The sequence below is a fragment of the Pleurodeles waltl genome, chromosome 7 (genome assembly GCF_031143425.1).
Source record: "Pleurodeles waltl isolate 20211129_DDA chromosome 7, aPleWal1.hap1.20221129, whole genome shotgun sequence".
Taxonomy (NCBI): domain Eukaryota; kingdom Metazoa; phylum Chordata; class Amphibia; order Caudata; family Salamandridae; genus Pleurodeles; species Pleurodeles waltl.
In genome coordinates, this window is record NC_090446.1 from 1471692550 (window position 1) to 1471717842 (window position 25293).

The 25293-nt window shown below is 44.7% G+C and overlaps 1 protein-coding gene across 1 annotated transcript in view; it reads left to right on the top strand.

Moving 5' to 3' along the window:
• Nucleotides 1–25293, top strand: part of LOC138246526 (B-cell receptor CD22-like) — a 498077-nt gene that overhangs the window by 178669 nt on the left and 294115 nt on the right. The window contains exon 5 of the mRNA XM_069201182.1: nucleotides 18765–19034. Within this exon, the coding sequence (XP_069057283.1) occupies nucleotides 18765–19034 (270 nt within the window). The remainder of the gene's footprint in view (nucleotides 1–18764; nucleotides 19035–25293) is intronic.

Genomic DNA, 25293 nt, shown 5'->3' on the forward strand with positions numbered 1-25293 from the left:
TTATGAGGGGTTATACAATCTGATCATGAGAGAGCACATCTTGACCAATTGTATCCAAGAAAGGTTACGCCAGCATCTAGTGGACTCTAAGCAGACCAACCCTAGAGAGCTAGGGGAGGCAGCTGATGAGTGGTTGAGAACCAGGGTGGTTGTCAAGTCCCAGGGGGGAGACTCCAAGAAGGGGGGGACAGGTCCCCAAAAACCTAAGGAGGGAGGTGGTAAGCCCACCACAGAGACTCCCTCTGTACCCCAGAACCCTAAGAAGGAGGAGAGTAAATCCCACTCCCACTCTGACAAGCAGAAACAGGGAGACCCAGGGTTAAAAAAGCTCTTGGACAGTAGGGCTTGCTTTGACTGTCAGCAGACAGGTCACTTCAGAGGAGATGCAGCCTGTCCAAGGAAGGTGGTTAGCACTGGGCTGTCCAGTGTAGCCATAGAGGAGGATTCCTCAGATGATGAAGTCCTCCTAGCATTGTGCTGGGAGACAGGACCAGATGGTAAGCTGGTGATCCCTGAGGGTGGGAGTAGGCACTTCCACCACATTCAAGTGAATGGGATCCCTACCACTGGCCTGAGAGACACCTGTGCCAGTCACACTATAGTGAGTGACCGGTTAGTGACCCCAGACATGTATGTCCCAGGAAAGACAAAGAAAGTCAGGATAGCCACAGGGGAGGTCACCTCCAAACCTGTAGCCATAGTGCCCCTAGAGAGGGAGGGTATCCTTGACTGGATTAGGGTGGTAGTCAGTGCTGACCTTCCCCTAGATTGTATCCTGGGCAATGACCTCCCAGAGGTGAGTCTGGTCACAGATGGGGTGGTCGCCCAGGGCGCCCCCCCAACCCAAAGTCCTGGGGAGTCAGTCCCTACAGTTAGGAGACAGGGGTCCCCAAGAAAAGGAAAGAAGAAAAGGAAGGGTAGGCCACTCTTAAAGAGAGTTCCAGGGAGCCAAGGGCCTTCTGCCCCAGTAAGGGGGGAGCCCAGAGTTGGCACTGGTGAGGCCTCACCTGACCCCAAGGAAGTCCTGAGTAGTCAGGCAGCTGTCCAGATGCAAGGTGTTGCCCCTGCACTGACAGAAGAGAGAGTGGAAGGAGGGTGTCTGCCACAGGAGGTGGTAGCCCCCCACTCTAGACAGCAAGAGGGGTGCCAGGACCCCAAAGTTGCCCCTAAAGCAGCTCAGCCACCTGTCAGTGGAGAGCTTAGGGTGTGGTTCTGGGTACTGACAGCTGTCAGTAGCCTCTGCTGGGTGCTAGCCTTCCTGGCAGCACTGTACTTGGCCTGGGAGGCAGACCCCAGGGCCAATAGTAAAGTAGGCCCTCTGACCCTATTGGTCATGGTGGGGTTGCTCAAGTGTTGGGTGACCTCTTTGGGTAAGCTAGGTGTTGCCCTAGGAAAGTTTGGAGTAGGGGAGGTGGGCACCTCACTACCCAAGTTGGCAGAGAGAAAGGAGGAAGACCCCCCTAGAGGGAAGATTCAGTTTGAGTTGGGTCCTTTTACTGTTGGGATGGCTTCACTACCCATAGGGAGTGACCCTGACCGGAGGATATAAGGCAGAGTAGGCCCTGCAAAGGGACAGCCAGTTTTCTTCACTGTCTTCCTCGCCTAACAAGCCAGGAAGACTCTCCCAGGGTTGGGCTGAGTCTCCTGGGCGTGTGGGCTGGTGGGGGGTTGTGTGAGAAAACAGAGCTGATTGCAGAGGCCCCATAACTTTTTGCCCCCATTTTCCTCTTTTTGCTGGTGTTTTCCTGACTTTGATGGTGCCCTGGGTACTGCTAACCAGTCCCAGGGCCTGTGCTCTGTGTAAAATCAATATGCAAATTAGGCTAATTATAATTGGCTAAGTTAACCTACCTATAAGTCCCTAGTATATGGTAGGGCATGTAGGTTTAGGGACCACAGCATAGGTGGTGCACACCTAGGTGCACTGCTGAGGTGCCCAGTGTCATTTTAAAAGCAAGCCTGCCTTGCTGGCTGCTTTTAAATTAAAGTTATATGCAAATTCGACTTTGGAATTAAAGGTACTTCCAAAGTCTTAAACTACCTTATTTTTACATATAAGTCACCCCTAAGGTGTGCCCTATGTGCCCCTAGGGCTGGGTGCCATGTAACTATAAGCAGGGACTTTATAAAAATAGATTTATAAGCCCTGGTGAGGTAAAAACAGCCAAATTCGTTTTTCCCTCATTGAAGTAAATGGCCTTCATAGGCTAGAATGGGCAGACTTTATTTTAAATTTTAAAGTCTCCTTAAATGTTGCATACCAAGAATTTGGTATCAAATTAATTGTTGTAATAAATCCTACAACTTCCAGTTGTTGGATTTAATATAACTAGTTCAGGTAAAAAGTTTAGACTTTACCTAAAAAGTTGCCAATTTCAGCTCTGCATTGTTTTTGCTGCTGTGCTCTGATTGGCCAGCCTGCAGCAGCTTCTGCCAGGCTGCCTTGATGAGGTGTGAAGTGGCCAGGCTTCACACAAAGGAATGTGCTTGGGGGAGAGAATCTCCCCTCAGCAGATGGTGAGGCAGGAAGGGGGAGGGCTGCCAAACTGGTCTTCAAAGGCAGAGAAGGACATTTGCAGCACCCAGCAACACCCCCACATCCTGCAACCCCAGACAATTAGGTGCCCCCTTGATTAGATTAGGAGAGGGCAGGAGAGGGGTGTGTTTATGATTTTTAGCCACACCAGTGGGTGGGCTCAGCCAGATGTAACCTCCAAAAATCAGATTCATCCATGTTGGATTTTTAGAGACTGTTGCCTTCTGGGATGGATTTTTGCCACACTTCCCAGGAAGTGGTCATCACAGGGGGACGACCCTGTCCCTGATTGGAGAACCAGGGCCCCCCTGCTTTTCACCCAGGAGCAAGGATAAAACTGGCAGACCTGCACCCACGCCTCAGATCCCCTCCAGAATTCAACAAGAAAGGAACTAAAGAAGAAGAAGGACTGCCCTGCTGGACCCCTGGCCTGCACCTGGACCCTGCACTCAGAAGGACTGCACCAGCTGCACACTTGGGCTTCACCACAAGAAGGACTTTGCCTGGCTTCAACTGGTTCAAGGAGGGACTCCCTGTTTGCTACAGGTGAAAAATTGCTAAACCAGAGTCCCCTGCACCAACTCCTGAAGAAAGCGACCAGCTGACCACTGTCCAGTGGCCAAAAAGGAGTTTGCGCCAGGTGCATTCTGGGAGTTGAAGTCCGCACCCCCCAAGCACCATCACAGAACTTCTGGACCCTTGGGGTGAGCTGTGGACCCCAAAAGAACCTTAAAAGAACATCTGGGTGAGGCCCCAGAAGTTTGAAAAAGATTTGAGAATTTTTGGAAAAAAGCTCCAGAGAGGGACCGCGGAAATTCTAGCCGGCTTGCCTCAACCGCGACCCGGCCTGACTTCGTGGTTCGTCCCGGTAAAGAAAAACATCCAAAAAAGAGACTAAGTCCGAACGTAAAAAGTTGACCGGGACCTCCCAGCCATCGTATCCGAGAAGGGCTCCATGGACGTCGGATCAAGATCCAGGTTTACCCCGGTCGAAGGATTTTCATCTCGAAAAAACGACTAAGTCCGAAGGTAAAAGTCTCCACCGAGGAAACCCACATCGCGTATCCGGACAAGGGCTCCAGGAGGTCGGATTCAACTGGCAGGTTCGTCCCGGTGAAGAAAAACTTCAAAATAAAGACTAAGTCAGAAGGTAACTTTTTAACCGAGGCCTCCCGCGACCTGTAGCCGAGCAGGGCTCCATCGCGGTCGGCCTGAAAGTTTGACTTTGCCCCGGTCGAGGTGCAACCAGATGACCCGATTGGCGCTTTTTGTTTCTAAGCGCTAGAAAAGTAATAATTCTTTAAAAATTCATATCTCCGGTTCCCCTGAACCGATTTTAATCGTTTTTGTGTCATTTTAAAGATAAAAATATAAACTATTTTTATAAATTGGTTTTGGATTTTTAAACTGTTTCCTGTGTTTTATTTAATTACTGTATTGTGATATTTGAATGCTTTACACTTTGTCTCCTAAATTAAGCCTTGACGCTCGTTGCCAAGTTACGAAGGGTTGAGCTGGGATTAATTTACTGAGACCTAACTGTACCTATGTGGAGGTTAGTGGCTTGTTGCTAGGTGTAGGTACCTACCTGCCCTACCAATAACCCATTTTCCAACACACTCTAATGAAGCTGGGAAAGTTATGATCTACGTTGTGCTCTACGCTGTGGGTTTCAAGAGACAGGGGATAGAGAGAGGAGTTTGACAGGATAATGGGAGGCAGTGTGAGGTTCATCAGATTAGAGATGGAGAGAGGGTTTTGATAGGAAGATGGGGGGCATGTGACGTGTTGTGTTGGTGTATGGAAAGGGAGTGCATTGTGTGGGTGACTGTGGGTGATTGAGGCTGAGAGGAGTGTAAGGTGCAAGGATGCAGAGCACTGTGTTGTGATGTATACTGTGTTGTCTCAGTGGGTTGTGAAAAGTGTTGTTAGTGGTTATAAGTAAGTAAGGTGAGGTTGTTTGCCAGTTACTGTGTGCTGATGACATGTGAAGAAAAGTTAGCGATTGAGGGAGATGCGTAGCCAGAGTGAGTGAAGGGTGACAGTGAGGAAATCCAGAGGTGTGTTTGTAAGTGTGCGGTTTCAGTAAGGAAGGAGAGTTCTTGTGAGGTAATAGGACGTGTGGTTGGGGAGGTGAGGTGTTGAGATCTGGAGCCACCAGATGAGGCGACACAATAGAAGTATAGTAGTTAGGAAATAGACCACATTGGGTCAGTGAAGTGATGAGTGTGGAAAGTGGTTGGGTGTAGCTTGGTGGTTGTCATTATGGAGTAGGGGTGTTCTGTGTGTGGGAATGGAAGGCAAGAAGGAGTGTGAATTGGCATGAGAGGGTGAGTAATGGTAAGATAGGCTAGTCTTTGTGTGATCCAGCAGGATAGGAATGGGGTTATGTCAATGGGGTCTGCTTAAGGTTGTAGCCAGATGTGACAGGTTGAGGGGAAGTAAATTATTGGGGAAAGAGGAGGGTGTAGGGGATGGGAAGATTTTGGGGGGTGTAGTGAACATTGAGGGGTATGAGGATACCCTGTTAGGAGTAAATACCACTGGTAGTGTTTTGGAGGGGGTTGGGAAATCATTGGGTAGATTGTGTCGGGTTAAGTTATGACAATAATAACATGTTCTCAGTACATCTAAAACAAGGGCACAATATATTATAAACACAGCAAGAAAGAATAAAAACAACATTTCTAACATGTTTAGAATGTCATCTTAACCCTAACACCCTAAAACCTACTTCTATGTGCTACACTGAGAGAGTGTGGATAGCAGAGCAACTTGCAGTTTAGAGTTTCTTGGTAAGAAGAGATGCACTGCTTGCCCTGTTGACTGCAAGGGCTGTGGTCAGTGGAGGCGTGAAGACCGTGATCCCCGTGAAGGGCAAATATGGGCTGCGGTAGTGGCCTTCCTCTGGGCTTCGACTTTATCAGCACTGACCAAGATGTAGCATATTTGAAATGCGCTGGCAGCAGGTGAGACCGTCTTCTGGCCGAATACACTACAATTACCTGGACGATGGACCTCTCTTGACAAGTGGTCAAATGCAGTCCTTATATACTAGGGTTTTTACACAGGGCAGCACAGCGAAGGCCTAATTTAGGTCTTGGAGGGGAATACTACATCCACCTTATTATGATCACATAATATGGTATGCAGATTGTAATAAGGTGGACAGGATATTCATCTTGTTTGTGATGGAGTATTCCCTCCGCCAAAATCTAAATCATGCCCTAAGCCTCCTCGCTGGTCTGCCCTGCATTACAGGCAAAGGGCAGTAATGCGCTGTATTTAAGGTATACAACACATTCCTGTACATTGCAGGCACCATGATGCAAGGGTGCCTGTGTTGCAAGCAGGATTGTTTTTGTACTGGAAGTGACACCTTCCTGCACAAAAACAATCCTGGGAGTCTTTTTCCTCTTTCTATGTGTGCTGCATCTACATGTGGAAGAGGAAAATACAAGGATAAATAATGATATTTCTCCTTGTTGCACCTCACCTGGGGTTTTGGTGCATCCCCAGGTTTTCAAGGTCTTGTAAATCGGGGAATGTGTCAAAATCCATGGGAGTTACTTGGGAATGCCACTGCAATGCCCATAGAACTCCTACCTAGTGCTGAGTAGTGCTGAGTAGTGCAACGCAGCGACTTGCACTGTGTTGCACTACTCCAGATTTATGAAGCCACTCAAAGCCATGCAAAGTGGTTTTGAATGTCTTCATAGATCTGACTTGCGTCACATACGTACCACTTTGTTTGGTGCAAATGTGATGCAAAGTTCTGATTGATATGCCCCCAAATCTTACCAGAGATTGGAATTTCTGACACGTTTTGGAAAGTCTGACATAGATTATCTGCATCAAAGTGTCCCTTCCAGACATTTCCCTATGAACATATAAAGAGTGGCATCAATTCAGACTACACTATTTTGGCTATATGTCTGTACTTGTTCGTATTTGATCTTGAAAAGTAGACATTTAACCCAGACTGATGTTGCATCAGGTGTTATATTTATGTAATTATTTGAATGATTGGGCCCTTTCACAGTTACCTGTCTACTTATCACCATGTCAAGGTCAAATAAAAACATGCCCCTTTTTGTCTCTACTCTACTCAAATCTCTCCTCTTCTGAGCTGTCTCCTCCAAATCTCCTTCTTACCTGTCTATCCTTTTATTTCTGTCCTACTTACATTGCTTCTTTCTTATCATTTACTTTTTCTTCCCATTCCTTGCTCCTACCTTTTTCCATTTCTCTACCCTCCCATCTTTCTTTGCATTCTGTCCTTCTTATCTCCTTTGTGCACTTTCTCACAATGCCCCTCCTTTTTCTTTAGTCTCTCTGTTTCATATCTCGTCTCCAAATCTGCCCTCCTCCTTCCAACCTCTTTCTATCAATCTCTTTCATGTTCCACCCATCTGTTTTTTTCATTCCTGCTGCCTTCTTGCTGTATCTATCACTTTTCACCCTGTTTCATTTCTTTTATGTTCCTTTCATTTATTTTCCTAAGCACCTTGCTTGTCAGATGTCCTCAAATCTTTAAGATGATAATTTAGCACTCTGCAAGAATCATGAATAAATTATCTCTGCTAGAGAAGTTTTAGATCCTAAAACCCTGAAACATTTCTACTTAAATCTAGCATACTCAATGGCAGGCACAAACCATCTTTCTCTCATAATTTAAACGCCCTTGCTCTATGGCCTCCTCAATGCCTCCTGGTTTTACATAGTACAGCAGCATTTGCTCTGCATATGTTGTTTGGTAACCTTGCACTAACTTGCAGTAAGACCACCAATCTTAGTAGTAATATTTTGACAAGTACCACTTTATAGATCCTGGTCCAGATTTATTAATACTGCTCTGGGTTTGCACCACAAAAGTGAAACAAACCCTGGACAAAGTGTTGTGGGATTTACATTCCAATGCAAATTGTGATTTGAATTGGAAAACTGCCTAAAGCAATGTCACTCCCTACCCCTTCAGCTCACTCCTGCAGCTTTCTGCTTTTTCCCTTTGTGACACTTTTTAGTTTTTCTCTTCCTCCGTCTTTTCCATATGTGTCTTTTGCTCGCAGAAAGTGCTTGAGGCAGAAAAATAAGTGCTGGCCCTCAAAAATAAGTGCAGGTGCCCAGCACTGGAAACAGCAAGACAAATTAAGCACTGGGTGGAAGGGTATTTGTGTTGGCTCATGAGAGCCTAAAGTGCTCCAGTGGCTGGGGCAAGTGAAAAACAGTGCCACACCCAAGTACACATGATGGTTTTTCTGAACCTTTGATGCAACGCAATGCAGCAACTCGGTTGCTCTGCTGCTTGGTGTCATAACATAGTAAATCTGCCTCCTCCCCGGTATCTCAGCCCGAGCAGCAGAGTTACTAAATTGTTGGTTCTGCTATGCAGAAACCGCGCCTCCAGTTCCTTTAACAGTTTCAAACTAGCTTCCTCAGTTTAGGGATAACCAGCTTTAGAAATGGAATTTTCATTAAGGGGCAGCAAATCAATAAATATAATTATACAATAAGGACTGTGCAAGTCCAGAGTCGGATTCGGACAGAAAATAGGCCCAGGCCTCATTAGTGAATGAGATAGCTAGAAAACATTGGCAAAACCAACACACTTCAACTATGTGAGATCTATTGGCTTTGTCAATGTTTTGATACAAACAGCAGTGGGTCTTGGGGTAACGAAACAGGCCACTGGAGGGGGGTGCAAAACAGGAGGAGTGCAGTGTGATGAGAAAGGAAACGGACAGTGTTAGGAGGGCGGTGTTGGTGGCGAACAAAGCAAACAGTGGGGTGTGAACACAAGTGTGCTTTGGGGAGGGGAGGATCATCACTGGACAGTCGGAGGAGGGAGGGGATGGGAAGACCTTATAGTGCCATTCAGTCTGAAAGAGTGGTAGGATAAACCTAAAAAGTAGCTCATGTGGGCAAATTGTGGCATCTTTGAACTTGTAAGGGCATGCTTTAGAAGTCTTTTATGAGAGTTGAAAGACAGCACGGGGTTTGAGCTTGCTCAAGGCAATATTTGTTTTAATATCAGGGAACTCAAGAGTAAAAACCAGCCAGTAGTGCATAAAACCCTCCACAAACAGCTGGGCCCGTGAGGGTGAGGGCGGGATCAAAGTCATGGCCAAAAAGAACAAACAATTATCTAATTAAATTAGTTGGTATTTCACCTTCAAGTAACTGCACATAACATAGCACAGACCTTTAATGAAAAACCAATGCATGTTAAACTAATCACTGAGAGTTGCATTATTTTACATTGGTTACTGTGATCACTGCAGATGTCTGTGTGTGTAACCAGGAGAGCCACAGAAGGTAATTCTGGTTGGTGCAGTGGGAAATAATGATGTGTGTTTTTAACCTTACGAAGTCCCATTCTCTGACAGAAAGCACTGCAAATGTGTGCTTCATTATTTTAAACTCCCATTACACACTGTATATTTAGGATACTACAAAGTGCACAAAACGATTTAGGTTCAAGATAAAAAACTGCATCCAAAATGTATATCTGTGTAATAGGTAAACTGTGCCTAGTGCAATTTTTTTTAATAACTAACCATTAACAGGGCACACTCCACAGCACATCAGGTCACCTTACAATATCTCTCTAAAAGAATACTCTGATTGATCCATTAATTAAAGCCAATGGCAGCTTCCACGCAGCCTTTGCACTTGCAGACTAACCAATGTGTACATTTAAATTACTTTCAGGCAGCAGACACCCTGGCAAGAAGGTGTGTTTCTTTTTTATCTGACTCTCCCTTCCTTGGCTTCACAGCACTGAAGACTCACCCCCCATCCACTTCAGCTGAGGCATAGCAAACATCTGAATTAACCGTTTGCCTATCACACAGGAAACAAGAAGCGATCATGCCTGCCTCTTCCTTGAACCCCTTTGGTGCGGAAATCCTCTGCACAGGTTCTCATGTGCTGAGGACGGCTCCAGGCTGTCCTAGCACCTGTGGCAGGGAATCCACCCCTGAAGGGATTTCCTTTTACTTAATTCAGCCTCAGGAGCTAGAGAAGAGCTTACCCAGCACCAACACCAATAATCGAAGACGTCTCCTATGAGTACGTTACCACAACGTCGCCAATTTGTGAAGACGAGTAGCCAGTAAGTATTCTATATTCAAAGTATTTATTGTAATCGGGGGAGAGCACAGAAGTACCTCTGCAGCAGACAAGTACAGCCTTCCAACTGCCAGCCTCCCACTCTAACATTCCAACATATACCCTTAACAATGGTGCTGTGTACCATAGCAACCTAACAACACCACACCCTGTGCTGCTATGCCAACTGCTATTGGACTGCACCACATATTTTGGTTATCAATATTGCTACCTATCCTCACTTTTCACAATGGACGCTTATGGAACATAACTTTTATTGACAGTGGGACTTGCCTTTAGTGGAGTAACGTCAGCTATGAGGGATATACCATTGGGAATACATGTCTGCAACATGTGGGTCTTCCATGGTGATATATGTTAACATTCTACTTGCCTATTTGCACTAGGGAGCTCGACAATGTACTGCATTTGTGTTGGATGTGCAATATTGACTCCTATCATGATGGTTGTCCCTGTCTTGGTCTATTAGCAGGTCTGTTGGGTGGTGCTACTCTGGTTCCTGCCTTGACTAGTGGCTCCCTTGACACAAGATTTAGGAATATGTCTGTTCTACTGTCATACTACCTGCACATTGCACCCCCAGTAAATCTTACTTGTTACAATAAAGACAGATAAGCAGTAGCTGAGAACAATGCTGTTTATTGTGATACACAAGTGCAATGGGTGATGAGTGGGGCCATGGTGGATGTAGTGGGACCAGCTGTGATTAGTCCAGGTCCAGTGTCCAAGGGGCCATGGGAACATGGAGACATGACAGTGGACAGTCAACAGGGTGTCTTATTGGCACGCAAGGGAGGATGTTCGAAAGAGAGTCACTTCCTGACAGTGGTGTTGGTCTTGGCATCAGGTCCTGCAGGATGTCTGGATGGACGACCTTTTTTGCGTGGGGGCTTCTCAGCTACAGAGGGAGGGGTACTAGAGGTCTGTGGATCCTCTGGCAGGGACACCTTTCCACTAGCTGCAGCAGCAGTGGATGGCTCAGTTGGTATCTGGCTAGTGGAAGGGGCCTGCTGGTGGGTGGAGTACACAAGCAGGATGGTAGTAAGTTCCTTGAGCACCCCTGCAATGGAGGCCATGTTGGCATTGTGAGTCTTCCACTGCTGTATGGCCTCCTGGTGGTATTCCCTCTGCAGACTCTGGTTCTCCTGCAGGGTTGAGAGGATCTGGCCCATCTTGTCCTGGGATTGCTGGTATACTCCCAGGACTTTGGAGATGGGCCCCTGGCCAGTCATTTCCCTTTGGGGCCCCTTCCCTTGGCCCACAGGTGCCCTCGAACTACCTCTGGCCCGCTGTGCCTGTGCCCCTGGCACAGTGTGTCCACTCCCAGTTACACCAGGACCTTCATTGTCTTGGGTGTGAGATTTCGACTCTGGTCCCTGTACTGTGGGGCACACTGCTGATTGACCAGTCCTTGAAACACAGGTTTGGGGACAAGGGGTTGGCTGTGCTGTTGTTACCACTTGGGTGGGGCTGGTGGTGGACTGACCAGTAGTCCCAGATGGGTCAGGTAAGTCGTCATAGTCCAGACATCCACTGGGGCCTTCATCCTGGGGAGGGCTGGCTGTCTCTGGCATCCTCTGCAGGGTGGCAGTGACGGGGTACCCGTGGATGGAGAGGGAGAGAGTTACTTTTTGGAGGTGTACTTCTTTGTTTCATAGTTTGGTGCATACATTGGCTTGACTTGCTTCCCAGTGATGGCAATGACAGATGCAGCACTGCAGACAATGTCTGTGGGACATGGATTGTGACATTGGTTCAGTGTACAATTGAGGGTTGTGGATAGTGGATAGCATTGCTGTCATTACCATGTGGTAGTATGCAGTTGACACATCCCGTTGGTGTAGTTGGTGCAATGCTTTTATGTGCAGGTGTTTCACTGTGAAGTGGATATTGCAACTTTTCATGAGCTATGCATTGTGGGAGTTGTAGTGCTTGCCACTGTGTGAGCTATCCATGCACAAGGGAGGTACTGTGAGGGGATAGTGGCAGTGGGGTGGTTTAGAATGCTGAGGAGGGGCATTAGGGGACTGTGGGATGCAGAAGTGTGAGTTTGGGTGAATTGGGGAGTGATAGGGTGATGGGGACCCATGCTGTATAGGAGTCGGTGCCAGGGGAGCGTTGTTGACTTACCAGAGTCCAGTCCTCCGGTTATTCCAGTCAGGCCCTCTGGATGCATGATGTCCAGGACCTCACCTCCCACGATGTGAACTCTGGGGGAGGAGCTGGGGGTCCACAGCCAGTCTTGTTCATGGCAAACTGGTGTTGTGAAGCCATGGAACACACCTTCCCGTGAGGTCATTCCACCTCTTCATGATGTCCTCCCTTGTGCGTGGATGGGTGCCTACTGAGTTTACCCTGTCAACTATCCTCCGCCATAACTCCATTTTCCTGGCTATGGACGTTTGCTGGACATATGCTCCCAACAGTTGTGACTCTACACTGACGATTTCATCTACCATGACCCTCAACTATTCTTCTGTGAATCATGGGTGCTTTTGAGGGAACATGGTGGTTGTGATATGGTTTGGGGGGTGTTGTGTGCAAGGGTGGGGTGTTTGGGACTTGATGGGGGCTGGGGGTGCTTAGTTTTGTGTGCTGGTGTGTTGTGGTGTTTGTGTGCAGTTGTGATGTGTGTATGGTGTTGATGGTGCAGTTGTGTAGTGTTTATGTGCCCATGGAGTATTAGTGGTAGATGATGGGTTTGTGGCTCCTCACTGTCTGCCTGTGGCTGTGGCTGCAAAGGATTGTGGGTTGTGTGGGGGGTGTTTTATAGTGGTGGGTGTATGTAGTGTGGGTATGTGTGTCAGGTGTGGTGTATTAATACTGTCCAATGTGGTGCTGGGTTCTGGTGGAGGTGACAATTTGAGCATGGTGGTTGCACCGCCAATGGTTTTCCGCTGTACAATGACCACTGTGCTGATTTGTGGGTCGTAATATGGATGGCGGGATGTTGTCGGCTGGGTGGGGCTGGTGGTGGGGCCGCTTCTCTCTCACCCTTGGTCGGCCTGGCGGTCTCAGATTTGTGACTGTTTTTAGGTGGTCTTCAGTATGTGACTCGTAATACGGGGGTCGGGTACCACCAACACTAAAGGTCTTTAGGCAGACGTCAGCACAGTGGTTTTCCAAAAAGACTGCCAAGTTTGTAATGAGGGCCATAGTAATTTTTATTACTATATGTTAATCCAACCAGTACCGAAGCCGGCCTTTGGCTGTGCGAGGTGGCGGTTGGCCACAGGGCTTGGCCTTTGGCCAGACCCTGAGGCCAACCCCCTATAAGTAGCCAACCGTGCACATCCTTCACCCATGTGCAGGGGAGGTTGTCCTCAAGACCTGGCCTGCAGCCAGACCCTGCGGCTAACAACCCCCAACCACTCAAACCCTTGCTGTGCACAGTCCTTTCAAAGTTAGCCACAGCTTCTATGTGTGTGAGAATAGCTGTTGGAGGGTGTATCTGGGGATGAGAGTGGCTGTTAGATTGTCTGTCTGGGTGTGAGTGCATACATCAGTGTTTTTGGTGGATTTAACAGAAAAATGTATTTTATATTTTTTAAACAAATATAATTTTTACCCCCAGGACATAACAGGAACCGGCCCTGGTGGTGGTGGTCCCCAGGGCCATCTATGGCTCCACGAAACGGCCCCCATCCAACGAGAACTTAGCCCTGGGGGGTGGTGGTCTCCTGGGGTGCAGGAGTCTCATAGGGACCCCTTTTTGTTTTATAAACATTTGCCCCGGGGGTTGTGGTCCCCAGGGCAGCGGGGGGCCACGCAGCCCTCCCCCCAATTCAAATATAGTGTTGACCCAGATGGCTAGAAGGCTGACAACATGTCAACAGCTTCTGTTGCTGAAGTGTTATTGGCCAATCGGATCTTTGAACGAGATCATTGGGGGTCGCGAATCCTTCGCGTCCCTAGATATACAAATTTGTTTTCCCCTTAATGTCTCATAAACTACTAAATAGACTCACACCAAAACATAAAAGCACTCTTTCTGGACCGGGACCTACCTTCCTGACAATTTTAGTGTAATTCCGTCCAGTAGTTTTTGTGCTATCGCTGTTCAAAATCCCTAGGGAAAAATGAATGGGGAAAATGTGTTTAGGGACCCCCCCTTTTTTTCCATCCCCCTGGACGGATCATCTCGAAACTTTCCAGGTAGCAGCTGACGGGAATAGCACATTTTATGAGAAGGTTTCGTGCAGATTCGTCCAACGGTACCAAAGATATAGGCAGGTAAAAAAAAAGCTTTTGGTATAGAAACATAATCCTACCTATAACAGCCTAGTGGCGACTGCCACTAGGTAATATATATATATCCACCATTTATCTTTCAAACAGTCGTTGAAAGAAATGACCAGCACTCCAGATTTCCTTTGAAACACAACAAAGTTGTTTAATTCTTCATAAGTTCACAAGCATCTCTCGCAGCTAACGCACTTCAACCTCTCGGTCTTAATCATAGCCCGTGATTCAATGCAATGACTGCATTAAATCATACTTGCTTTTGTTTACTAATTAGGGTAGAGCCTGCGTCGCATGCGCTTGCGCATGCGTTTCGCTAGCGAGACGCTTTAGGAATTAAAAAGGGCTCGGAGCCCCGTCCACGTCACGTCAGTGTCTTTCATTAGTTCGTGGACTTGCCTGTTAGAATCTGTTTGCTTTCATTAGTGGAAGGCATGCACACGTCATGCCTTTTCCTTTTCCGGTGGTCAACCCTCGTTGAGCGCATCGACCAAGTACAGAAAACATGCGAGGCTCGCTGTTTTCTGTCTGGCTCATGGACTACTTTTTCTCTGTTTTCGCAGCGTGATCTCGCTTGGCAGAAGTTGAGCGCTTTGCATAATATTTTAACTTTTTGTTCATTTCTATTTTCCAAGCCGGAGTGCTTTGTTCACGAGCATTCTCTGTGCCATAGTCTTGACAGGAAGCTGGGTTTGTGAGGCTCGGCAAGTTTTTCCCCTGCACGACCTGGCTCCAGGAGCAGGCCCGAACTGGGTGAATGTTTTCGTTATAATGGCTAAAAGGAGCGCTAGCAGCGCTGTTTGAAAAAGCATGACTTCAGTTTACTAGGGTTTGTAGGGTAGAAAGGGGCAGAGCTATAAATCTTATCTGGGGCAGTACTGGTGAGTAAACAAAGGTGTGTGTAGGAGACCTAACTATGCCGCTGCTTGTAAATGATCGAACTCTGCAGCACAAATATTCGAGGCAGCACAGATCCTTAAAAAAGAAGCCGAAATTCAGGAATTGTGTATTCAATTTGGTTGAAAAAAGGCAAACTGTGCATCCTTACGCAGAACCTCGGCTTTCCTTACGCTTCCGATTTGATGATAGTGACTTGACTCCCTCTACTCATCAACTTGCCCCGTGTCCATTTTTTTAAGTTTATACCCATGGGAGCACATTCTTTGTGTGCACATTGGCATATTGGATTGAAGAAAGGGTTTACTGGCTGGGCTGCTTCCATGATTATAGTTTTAATGCAGGTGCCCTTTCACTGTTCATTCTGCAACTACGTATTCTGCCATTACAGTCAGTTAATTAGGACTTTAATCGGAGCCCGCGGATTTGTTCACTTATGTCAGTTGCAGAAATGTTGGCCCTGTTAAGAGTTACAAAAACGGGAATTTTTTCAAATGCAAGAAATGTTCAATTTAAAAAACTGCATGCAATTTTCTAAATGTTTAAAATCTTTGTGAAATCGTATGTGTTTTTCATTGAAAAATCAGAATCAATTATATGTGTAGGTGGGAGGTGAGGGGGAGCGAGGTGCCTCATCTCATGTGGCCACTCGTAGTTTTAAACTAGATTTGATGCCTGAAAAGCTGCCTTTGTTATGATGTCGTGAGGGGCTTGTGAGGCACACAAAATAACAAGCCGCAGACTGCGAAGAAAAGAACAAGCTTGAATGGCCTTCTCACATCTCTCAGGGGTCAGTCGTTTGAATGTCAAATTAGCAACAGCAGTGCCGCCAGATGGCGACATGTCACCGAGGGCACAACGTTCCACCTGACTACAGCTCCCGAAATGCAATATCGTGTTAACATTTTGGGAATGGAACATTTTATCCTATGTGTCATAAAACCACTTTCGAGCACTACTTTAGAAGCAGGTCATTAGTGGGGGAGATAACCTGCTCATGATTTTAGTTGCCTGAAACTTTCAACGTTTTCTTTAGTGCTGATGTGGTCAGTAACATCATGCTGGAGATGTATGGATTTCAACAAGAGGATCATAGCTGTAGGTTGTGTTTTGTAGCAATTTCAACCTGGTTGTTCAACTTTAAAAATAAAAAAAAAGACATTCTGTCATCCCCAGCAGAGAACAGTAGCTCTGGTCTTCGTTTTTATGGGCGAGCACAAAGTGCTCATCCATTCTGTTATATCTCTTTGGGCTTGAAACCACGCCCATGACACGTCAGTCACTTCTTTCATTGGTTCGTGGGCTAGCCTTTTAAAATCCGCTTGCTTTCATTTGTGAAAGGCATGCATACGTCATGCCTTTTCCGGTGTTTAGCCCATCTAAACAGCACCGGTAAAGTACCAAAAACATACGAAGTTCGATGTTTTCAGCTTGGTGTTCGGACTACTTTATCTGTTTATTTTCCACGCAGCGCGATGCATTTTTTGCTTTACAACGCTAATAGCTCTAACTCGAACAAATGCGAGACCCGTTGCATTGAAAATGCTTGTTTTTTATAGTGAACTCCATGCTTTTCTTTATTACGTGTGGTTTGAACCATTTTGGGGGGGTGGCAACAGGGTCTGGTTGCAGGCCAGGTCTTGTAGCCAACCCCTTCATTGCATTTTAAAAAAACCATAGAAATTCACTGAAAAAAACATGTGTTACAGGGACATTACAGTTAGGAAAGAGAATTAAAACAACACCTTAGAAAATCACTGAAAAAACATCAATGGTGTTACAAGGACGTTGTAGTTAGTCTGACGTTTCAAATGTACAAACACAACAGTTATAGTCACTGTACCCAGCTATAACTTACACCCCACAATGCACTGCTTATGACCTCACATATTACATTATTCATGACATAGTCAGTGACATCATTGATGACATCACTGATGACAGTTAGATCTGTATATACCCCAAATTCTTTTGAGATCACTATCACCAGTGTGGGGTCAAAGGGATCAATAACATTACTAGTTACATCCATTTTTATTTTACTGCTTAGTTCATGATGAGAATACAACAATTTGATGTCAACAGTAATACATTTAAAAGTTCCACTTGAAAGGTATTTGCAGTTTGAACAGTATCCTTTTTCATAGCATGTTATTTAGCTAGTTTTAGCTTTTGAGTGAAATTAAACAGATTCTACACACATTTGGGCATAGCCTTTTGAGACATCAGGGCAAACGGAGAGTGCCAATCTCAACCTCAGTTCATACCCACGGAGAAAGGGTAATTACTGTTAATTTTTCCTATTGTTCCATTACTGCTTTATCTGTCCTCCTCCTCTGGTCCCCATGATGGTTCAGCTGCCTTTTTCTGTGTTGTCAGTGTTTTTTTGTGTTTTTTTTTTTTTCACCTTTGACAATCCATTGCGTGTTTTTGTACTACTGTTCGTTGTTGTGTTGTCGTGTTGGAGGAGCCAGAAGCTGTTGTAAAAGGATATTTTATTTGAAGGAACTGGTGCCAAATCCTCATTTGACCCCAGATCTGTACTCCCAACTTTTTTATCCATTGATTGTAGGGTTTCTTCAGTTTGTTGATTTGAGTTGTCACTTCTTCTGTGTTCTTCTTAGGTGTGCTAAGTTAATATTCTCAACATGCCCTGCAAACACATTTTAGAGTTCACCGCCCACTCATTGAGCAATTGGGGCTTAGGGTTTAATAAAGTGGGGATAATAAAGATACGCAGTTCGTGAAGTATGTGCCCCACATCCAGGTACTTTTGTAGCAAGGCAGTCTCCAACCAACCATTAACCTCCTTTCATCACAGTCTCTCTAGTAGGTTTACTTGTTGCTTGTGGTTTAAATTGCCATTTGGTTCAACACCTGCACTTGAATTTGAAGGACATGCTGGTTCACAGTTTCTTGCTGCCAAAACAACAGATATATCTCAGGTAGAATATGGGGTTCAAACGCATCTTTGTTTTTCTTCTGCAGTAAAGTAGGTGCTGAAGATGCGCTGGCTGGTGTGGCCTATCTTTTCTACCTTGCAGGAGGTTGATGGAACTGTGGAATATATACAAGTAGGTAGTAATAGTTAGGACGTAGTTTCCATAAGAAATGCATTTTTTTGTTTGCTAATAACGTTGGCACTGTTTGAAGAATATTCACAAAACTTTCCACCTCTGCTCCTTCCTGGAATGTTTTGGGGTGATCTGTCAAACGGGGACCTAAGAAAAAAGGAGGTCCCCAAAATGCAAAACCCCTGTGCATTTTCATAGACTTTTTGTGACTGGTTTTAGTTCAAAACTAATTGTCTATTTTGAGAGTTGGGCTTGAGAGAGTCCTGCAATCCTCCTGTGAGAGTGTCAAAGTTATTAGCAAACCAAAAAACACTCTATCTTTGGGAAGCAGCCCTAACTATAACTACCTAGTGGTGACTGCTGATGTTGGGACAAACAAGCAGAGAAGAAAAATGGAAACACCACTAACTGATCATTACATCAAAGTTGTTCATACTGTAATTCTTCACCGTCCAATTGTATCAGTTAAACGTCTTCCATGTGACTTGATCTGATCAAGAGGCTGGGAGGAGCTTTGGTTCAGCATCAACATATGAACTCTCAGAATCCATGAATGCTGTAGCTATATATGGTTTTTATTTTGTGAATAATTTGCAGACAATCATTTGTTATTTAGAACAATACTCCAGTGGCTGTCTTGTTTCATCACCCACAGACCTCCTCTGATCAAATGACCCTGCTCTCTTAGATTAAATAGTTAATTTCAAAGAACCTATACCTTTGCTGACCTTGAGGGAACTGTACTGTGTTCTGACAATTGACTTGCTTTCAGGAGACTTTAATTTGGACACTAGAATGTTAATCTGTCTTTGGTTAGCTAAGGCACAAGGATTACTAGGTCCACATTTCTCATGTGCATCTCATATTGCTTGATTTTATTTCAGATACTCCGAAGCATGTTGAAATTTCCTTGGAAGGGAAAGCCCAAACAATTAAAGAAGGCGAGAGTCTGACTTTAAAGTGTCTTGTGATCAGCAGCAATCCACCTGTCAGTGAATATAACTGGTTTAAGGAAGGTGATACACGATCTAAGCAGAAAGGGCAGCTATTCAACATCAAACGGGTTTCTGCAAAGGATTCTGGAAAGTATTTGTGCGAAGCTAGTAATTCTTTTGGAACAACAAAGTCTTCATCAATGGACATAGATGTCCAATGTGAGTATCCTCTTCAGTCTACAGTCAGGAATATTTACCTTCTCACTGTCACAAGGTATTACTTGGTAACCATAAAAGTATGAGATACTGTATGTCCTTCATGAACATATGGCAGAGTTTGTTTGTGATTTAATTGAAAGAAACATTTTTTAAAGTACTAAATGAGAGATCACAAGATATTCTAGGAAAAAGTCAGCTTTTAGCATAATCAAAATTGAAAGTAACATGGTAAAAACATCACACGCTCAGGTAAGGAACACGATAAAAAAAATCCCAGAAAATTCAAATATTTACTCAAGAAGACAGAACCAGATTATATTCTTTTATAAAAGGAAATGTTTATAAAGGAAAACACAGTAAACAATAAAGGTGTACTCACATTCCTTTTCAAATTCCTGTTTGAGCTAAATAGTATTTATATAATGCTTTGATATAATCCTACTTCTTGAATGAAAGCTAGGATCAAATGTGTTCATAACATTAGATTAAAAAACTTGCTGAATGCCATTAATGTTGTAAATTTTGAAGAAACAAGTTAGATTAATTTGAGGACACAGTGACCTTGGGACCCACATCTGGTCATACACATCTCATTTAGGGCATCAACTGCAACAAACAACAAGGTGATGTAAGAAGTGCTAGAAGGAATCTGAGCAAGTGAAGATCGCTTGTGACAAAATCCAGTCCACTGTTTTCAGCCCGACTGTGCACTCTATACAAAGTCTCCTTACGCAAATCAGTGCTGACCCAGATCCTCAATGAATGTTCTATCCCGAACTGCCAAGCAAGGCCACCTTCAAAAGGGTACACAAGCAACCCACGACCACTCACTTTTTGGTTTTTCTCAGTACAACACCCTAAATGCAACTGGTGTGCCCAAACTTGGGTCCCATCCTCACTGTGCCACTGGAACCAAAATGCACCCAACTGATGAGTTCCCAATAGGCCAAAGGTAGCCTGGGTTTGCTGTATTTCAGTTCATAGCGGACTAGGCCTGGCAGATTGGGCTGGACTGTTCCTATTGCAACAAGACAAAGACTGACTTTCATATGGCTGGCTCCTATCTAATATGGCATGGTGGGCAATAAAATGATAGAATGAAATGCAGCTGAGTAGTTACCTGTGGCTGAAAGTAATTCAACCATTCTACCCCTCTGTTTTTTGCTTGTTTTTTATCAGTGTGACACCATACGCACAGGGCATGTGCCTAGAAATGGGTCCTGTGCATATTGTGCCACTCAAATCAAGCTGCACCCTACGGAAGAAGCCCAGATACCCTAAAACTGCCTGGGATATGCTTGTGCTCAGGTTGGGAGGGTACCTATCCAGTAGTTTAGGCTTAACATTTCCTGCTGGAGCAGTACAAAGGCTGAATTGCATTTGATTGGTTTCTGTTTTAAGTGACAAAGAAATTATGTACAGGAATATGTCCCCTAGTAAATACCAGTGGATAAGATTAATTCAGGAATTTCAGCCATCACCTTTTTGTTTCCTATGAAAAGTATTTTTCTTTCTGAAGCAGAAGCACTGTAAATTGACTTTGAGATATTTAATGGTTGATATTGAATGGTTTGTTGAGTCTGAAACCTAAAACCACCTCCTTGAGTAAGCCTTTGTTCACCTGACTATGCTGCTATGAGGGTAAAGTGCAAAGGGGTGTGTTTGGTACTTAGGTTTTTAAGAGTAAGGTGACGTTCAGGACACCAATGGTCAAAAGGCCTGATTGTCACAATCTCGATTGTGTATCCTGTCTTCCTAGAACCCTGAAAACATTCGCAAAGTTCTTGTCTTCTTACATGTCTAATTTTTGTGTTTATGTTTACCAATATATAAACTCTGCATGTAGCGTCTTCTGTACCTGGTTTCTACTGAATGTTATTTGTGTTTGTGATAACCATAATAATACTTTTGGTATCCATGTATTTTTCTTTACTCCATAGAATGAAATTCTTAGCTGTCTACTTATAGACTAGATTGGTTTTGATACTAGCTTTGAATTTGGTTATGTGAAATTCTCCTTTATTCTTTCTTCATCCACACAGACAATAACATAATCACACACAATGCTATTTATAATAAGATCTCTAAAGCAGCTCACAAGTAGTAGAAGGGTACAAGCATAATAATGTAACACAAGAAAGAGGATAGCATTAACATGCATAAATAAATGAGAGGAGGTGGTCTGATTTGGATGCATGATCAGATTCCTATTCTGTGCAGATATTGTACAACAGGATTGTGGTTGTCATAGTGTGCCTGGTTTTGGGTGATAGTGTTTTTGCTTCAGAATTTTGATATCATGGGGAAGTCAGCAATGAGTCTTTACTTATTGGTGATGGCTGGGCATAACATATTTTTCTTGAGAAGTATTATGAGGGATCTGCATTTTTTTCTTCTTCCGTCTGACTAGTACACAAGATGATTTGTGGGCAGGGCTAAATGTCCATACAAACTTCAAGCCTTTTGAGGGTACAATGTAAATGAGGGAGGAAATTTCCTTGAGTTTGAAGAAGATGTCTTGGTGGTGGTTTTATGGACTCACATGGGAGAAGGGAGATTTTCTCGGATTGTTTTATGTGGTATCATTCGAGCTATTGGGCTTTAAGTTGTCACCAACTTTAGGGTCATTGTCAATAATAGGATAGAAGCATTGTTGCAGAATTGTTCATTTGCATTTGGTGTTTAACAATGTGAGGCTTTCAGCATGAATGATAATTCACAGGGATGATTTGTGACATTGGTGAATTTCGTGTGATTTTAATTGCATATTCAAAAAATAGTAATTCAACTCACTGTCTATGCCAAGAATAAGCTAATGATTTATGGAATTGATGTGTGATTAAAAACTACATTTATGTAAAAGTTGTGTGATTGGGCTTCTGTGTCCAATAAATATGGCAATCACAGAATACAAATGGCTAGTAGAGGTCATAGTATAAACCATACAAAATATGGGGAAGAATTCTGTACATATGTAAGATGTGTGATTGAAACTCTTTATCTATAAACATTAGTATATAAAACACAACAACTGGACTTTGTGTATATAAAGGATTGTATTTACAATTCCATGTACATACACAATTTCATGATTGTATTTTCACACATTGCATGAAATTGGGTTGTCAGCTGAATGGGGTGTGATCCGGGTCAAGCGACTGCCACAATCTGTGGCTGGGTGAACTACAAAAAGTCATTAAATTAACCAGTGCTTAACAGTGGATAGCTTGGCACCAAAAGCAATCAGGCTTAACATAGTGGCAATGTGTAAAGTAGTTATGCAGCACACAAACAGCAGTAAGGGGAAAACACAAAACAAGAAGAATCCAACGCCAAATAAAATAAGTAAATATTAATAAATTATTTAACACCAAAATGAGAAAAGTCCAATCAGTAGAACCAGAGTTATGAATTTGTAAATGATTTAGTAAAATGTAGCGCCTAAAAGATCAAAGCACCAAGTGTAGACATCTAATCATGTGAGACTGGGTCAAAGTAAAAAAATATGGCTGAGTGTGATGGAACGCAGGTGGATACAAGAAGTTGATTGGGCCCCATCAGCGCTTACCTTTGGACTTTTCAAGAACATTTTTCGGAGAAGGTAAAGTTCAGTGGGGCAAAGCTGCAGGTGGTATTTGAGGAAGGAACGTCCTCATCGGGGAGCCACTAATCAGTGTTGCAGTGAAGAATTCTAGTTCAACTTAGGACCTGATGAAGATTTTGGCAGTGGGGTTACTCCATCACAAGAATGATGGATATCCCGTCCGCTGAAAGCTAAATCCATTGTTTCTTATAGGATTTAGATTACAGTGGATGGGTAGCCCAAGGTCGGCAGTTTTTTTTTAAATTACTATTCCGGTGAGTCCTGAAAGATAGCAGCAGAAATTGCCATTTTTTTCAATTTTTGCCCAGGATGGGGTCCCTTTGAGGAGGTCCCTCTAGGTCCCCTAATGGGGTTTAGGGCGATGGGTGTCTCTACTCTGCCCCCTTATATCACTGTTTTTTAAGTTCAGGATAGGGGGCTAATACCCCGAGCCCTGTAGTGGCTGGCAGCAACATTTTCTGATATTGCTGGCAGCCAATCAGAGCACTTGCTCCTGTGGGAGTCTGACTCCAGCAGGAGTGAGTTGGCCCAAGGAAAACAATGCTCCCAGGGTCAATCAGAATGCTACATTTTTTTTAATTGGATTTGAGGGACTCTTAAGAAAATCCCTCAAATCCAGTTGTCCAGATATACAAATGTTTTTAATCCAATGTCTCAAACACTACTGCACAGATTTACATCAAATCACATAGACACAGTCTGCAGATCGAGATCTACTGTCCTACCAAATCTGATTTAATTCCTTTCAGCAGTTTTTGTGATAGTGCTTCTTAAAGAAGTCTATGGAAAATGCATGGGCATTTTGAAATTTGGGACCCCCTCCACCCCTTTTAACTCAGCCCCTGCTTAACAGATCAACCTGAAACTTTCCATGAACAAATGGGAAAGCTTCATTAAGATTCATCAAACAGTGCCAAAGTTATCAGCAACTCAAAAAAAGAAATACATTTCCTATGGAAACGCTGAGCTAACTATAAATACCCAGTGACAGTGACTCGCATTTTCCTTTATCTGTAATTTAAGATTTTGGCGAGAGTTGTTGTTGGTGTTAGAGAATGGTTTGGCCAGTCTTTGGAGAGTGTTTGGTCTGCTGACTCAGGCCCTCATTACGGCTTTGGCGGTCTTTCTGAAAGCCGCTGCAGCCAACAGACCACCAGTGCTTACGGTCTGCTGACTGCCATATTAGGAGTCGTTGGAGGACTTCCGCCCATTTATGGGTGGAAGTTCGACTCCAAAGAGGCGGTGCATTGCCAGCACTGCCACGCCACCAAGACAGAGTTTTGACAGTGCAAAACTGCCAGGACCCATCCCCTCCCGGACGACCAGCTTGCCGGAAAAGGTAAGGGGGGGTGTTGGGTGCATGTGTGTGGTGTGTGTGTGTATATGTGTGCGAATGGGGGTGTATAAGTGCGTGTTTGTGAGCGAGTGAGTGGGGGTGTCTGAATGCAAGTCTGCGAGCGAGTAGGGGTTCATGTGTGCAAGTGTGGGTATGTGGAGGGGGAGTGTGTTAATGTTTGCGAGCGTGGAGGGGGTGGGGATCTGCATGAATGCGGAGAGGGTGGGGGTAGGGGTGTAAATTATTGTGGATGGGGGTGCGTGTGTGAGCAATTGTGAAGGGGAGGGGGTGAGTGAGTGTTTGTGGATGGGGAGGTGGGGGTGTTGGTGTTGGTGCGTGTGTGCATGTGCATATGTTTGCATAAGTGGACAGGAATGGGGTGCATGTTTGTGTGAGTGAATAGGGAGAGCGGGTGAGTGTATGTATGTGGTGCAGGGGGAGGGGGGCTAAAGTGTTTGTATGCAGTGCAGGGGGAGGAGGGAGTGAGGGTATATATGCGTTGCAGGAGGAGTGTGGGTGAAGGTGTTTGGATGAATGTGTACGATTGGGGTGTTTGTAAGTGTGTGGGCGGGCGGGGAGGTGCATGGAGGTGTGAGGACATGTGTGCATAGGTGCGTTACCGCCAGGGTTTTTGTGGAGGGCTGACCGCCACAAAAAGCCTGATGGTCTGCATGATTGTAATCCGGCCGGCAGGCTGAAGCCAGCCACCTGGCTGGAGGTGCTCACCGCCGGCTGCGTTGGTGCAACTGCACAGGCAGGCCAGACGGCGTTGTGTCAGTATGGCTTCTGCACAAATTGTAATGCAGCGGTCCTTACTGCTGGGTCCATGGCGGTAAGACCGTCACAGCGAGGCTGGCGATCTGATGACCGCCAGCCTCGTAATTGTAATAGTATTGTAATGTAATAGTATTTATATAGCGCTTACTAACTCTGACGAGGCGTCAAAGCGCTTTTCGGCGAGTAGCATGCTACTCCGAAACCCAACAAGAATTAGTGATGGATTAGTATTGGGAAATATGAGTACAGTTTTAGCATTATTATGAGTTAAGTTGAGCCATGGATATGAGAGTTTGTTAGTTAGATTGACTGGAGTAATAGAGGGGTGGAGGAGGAAAGAACTCCAGAAGTGTTAATTGGGAGTATATCCCTCATTTACTCATCACAAAGGCTTGGGATGAGTAAAGGGGGATGGAGGAGTGAAGATCCTGTGGAAGGGTTAGGGAGATCATAGTAGCAGGGTGAGATAAATGAGGGCGAATTTAGTAGGGTTGTTTGGGAGGTCATGGTAGTAGAGTGAGGTTTGGTGAGGTAGATGTGGA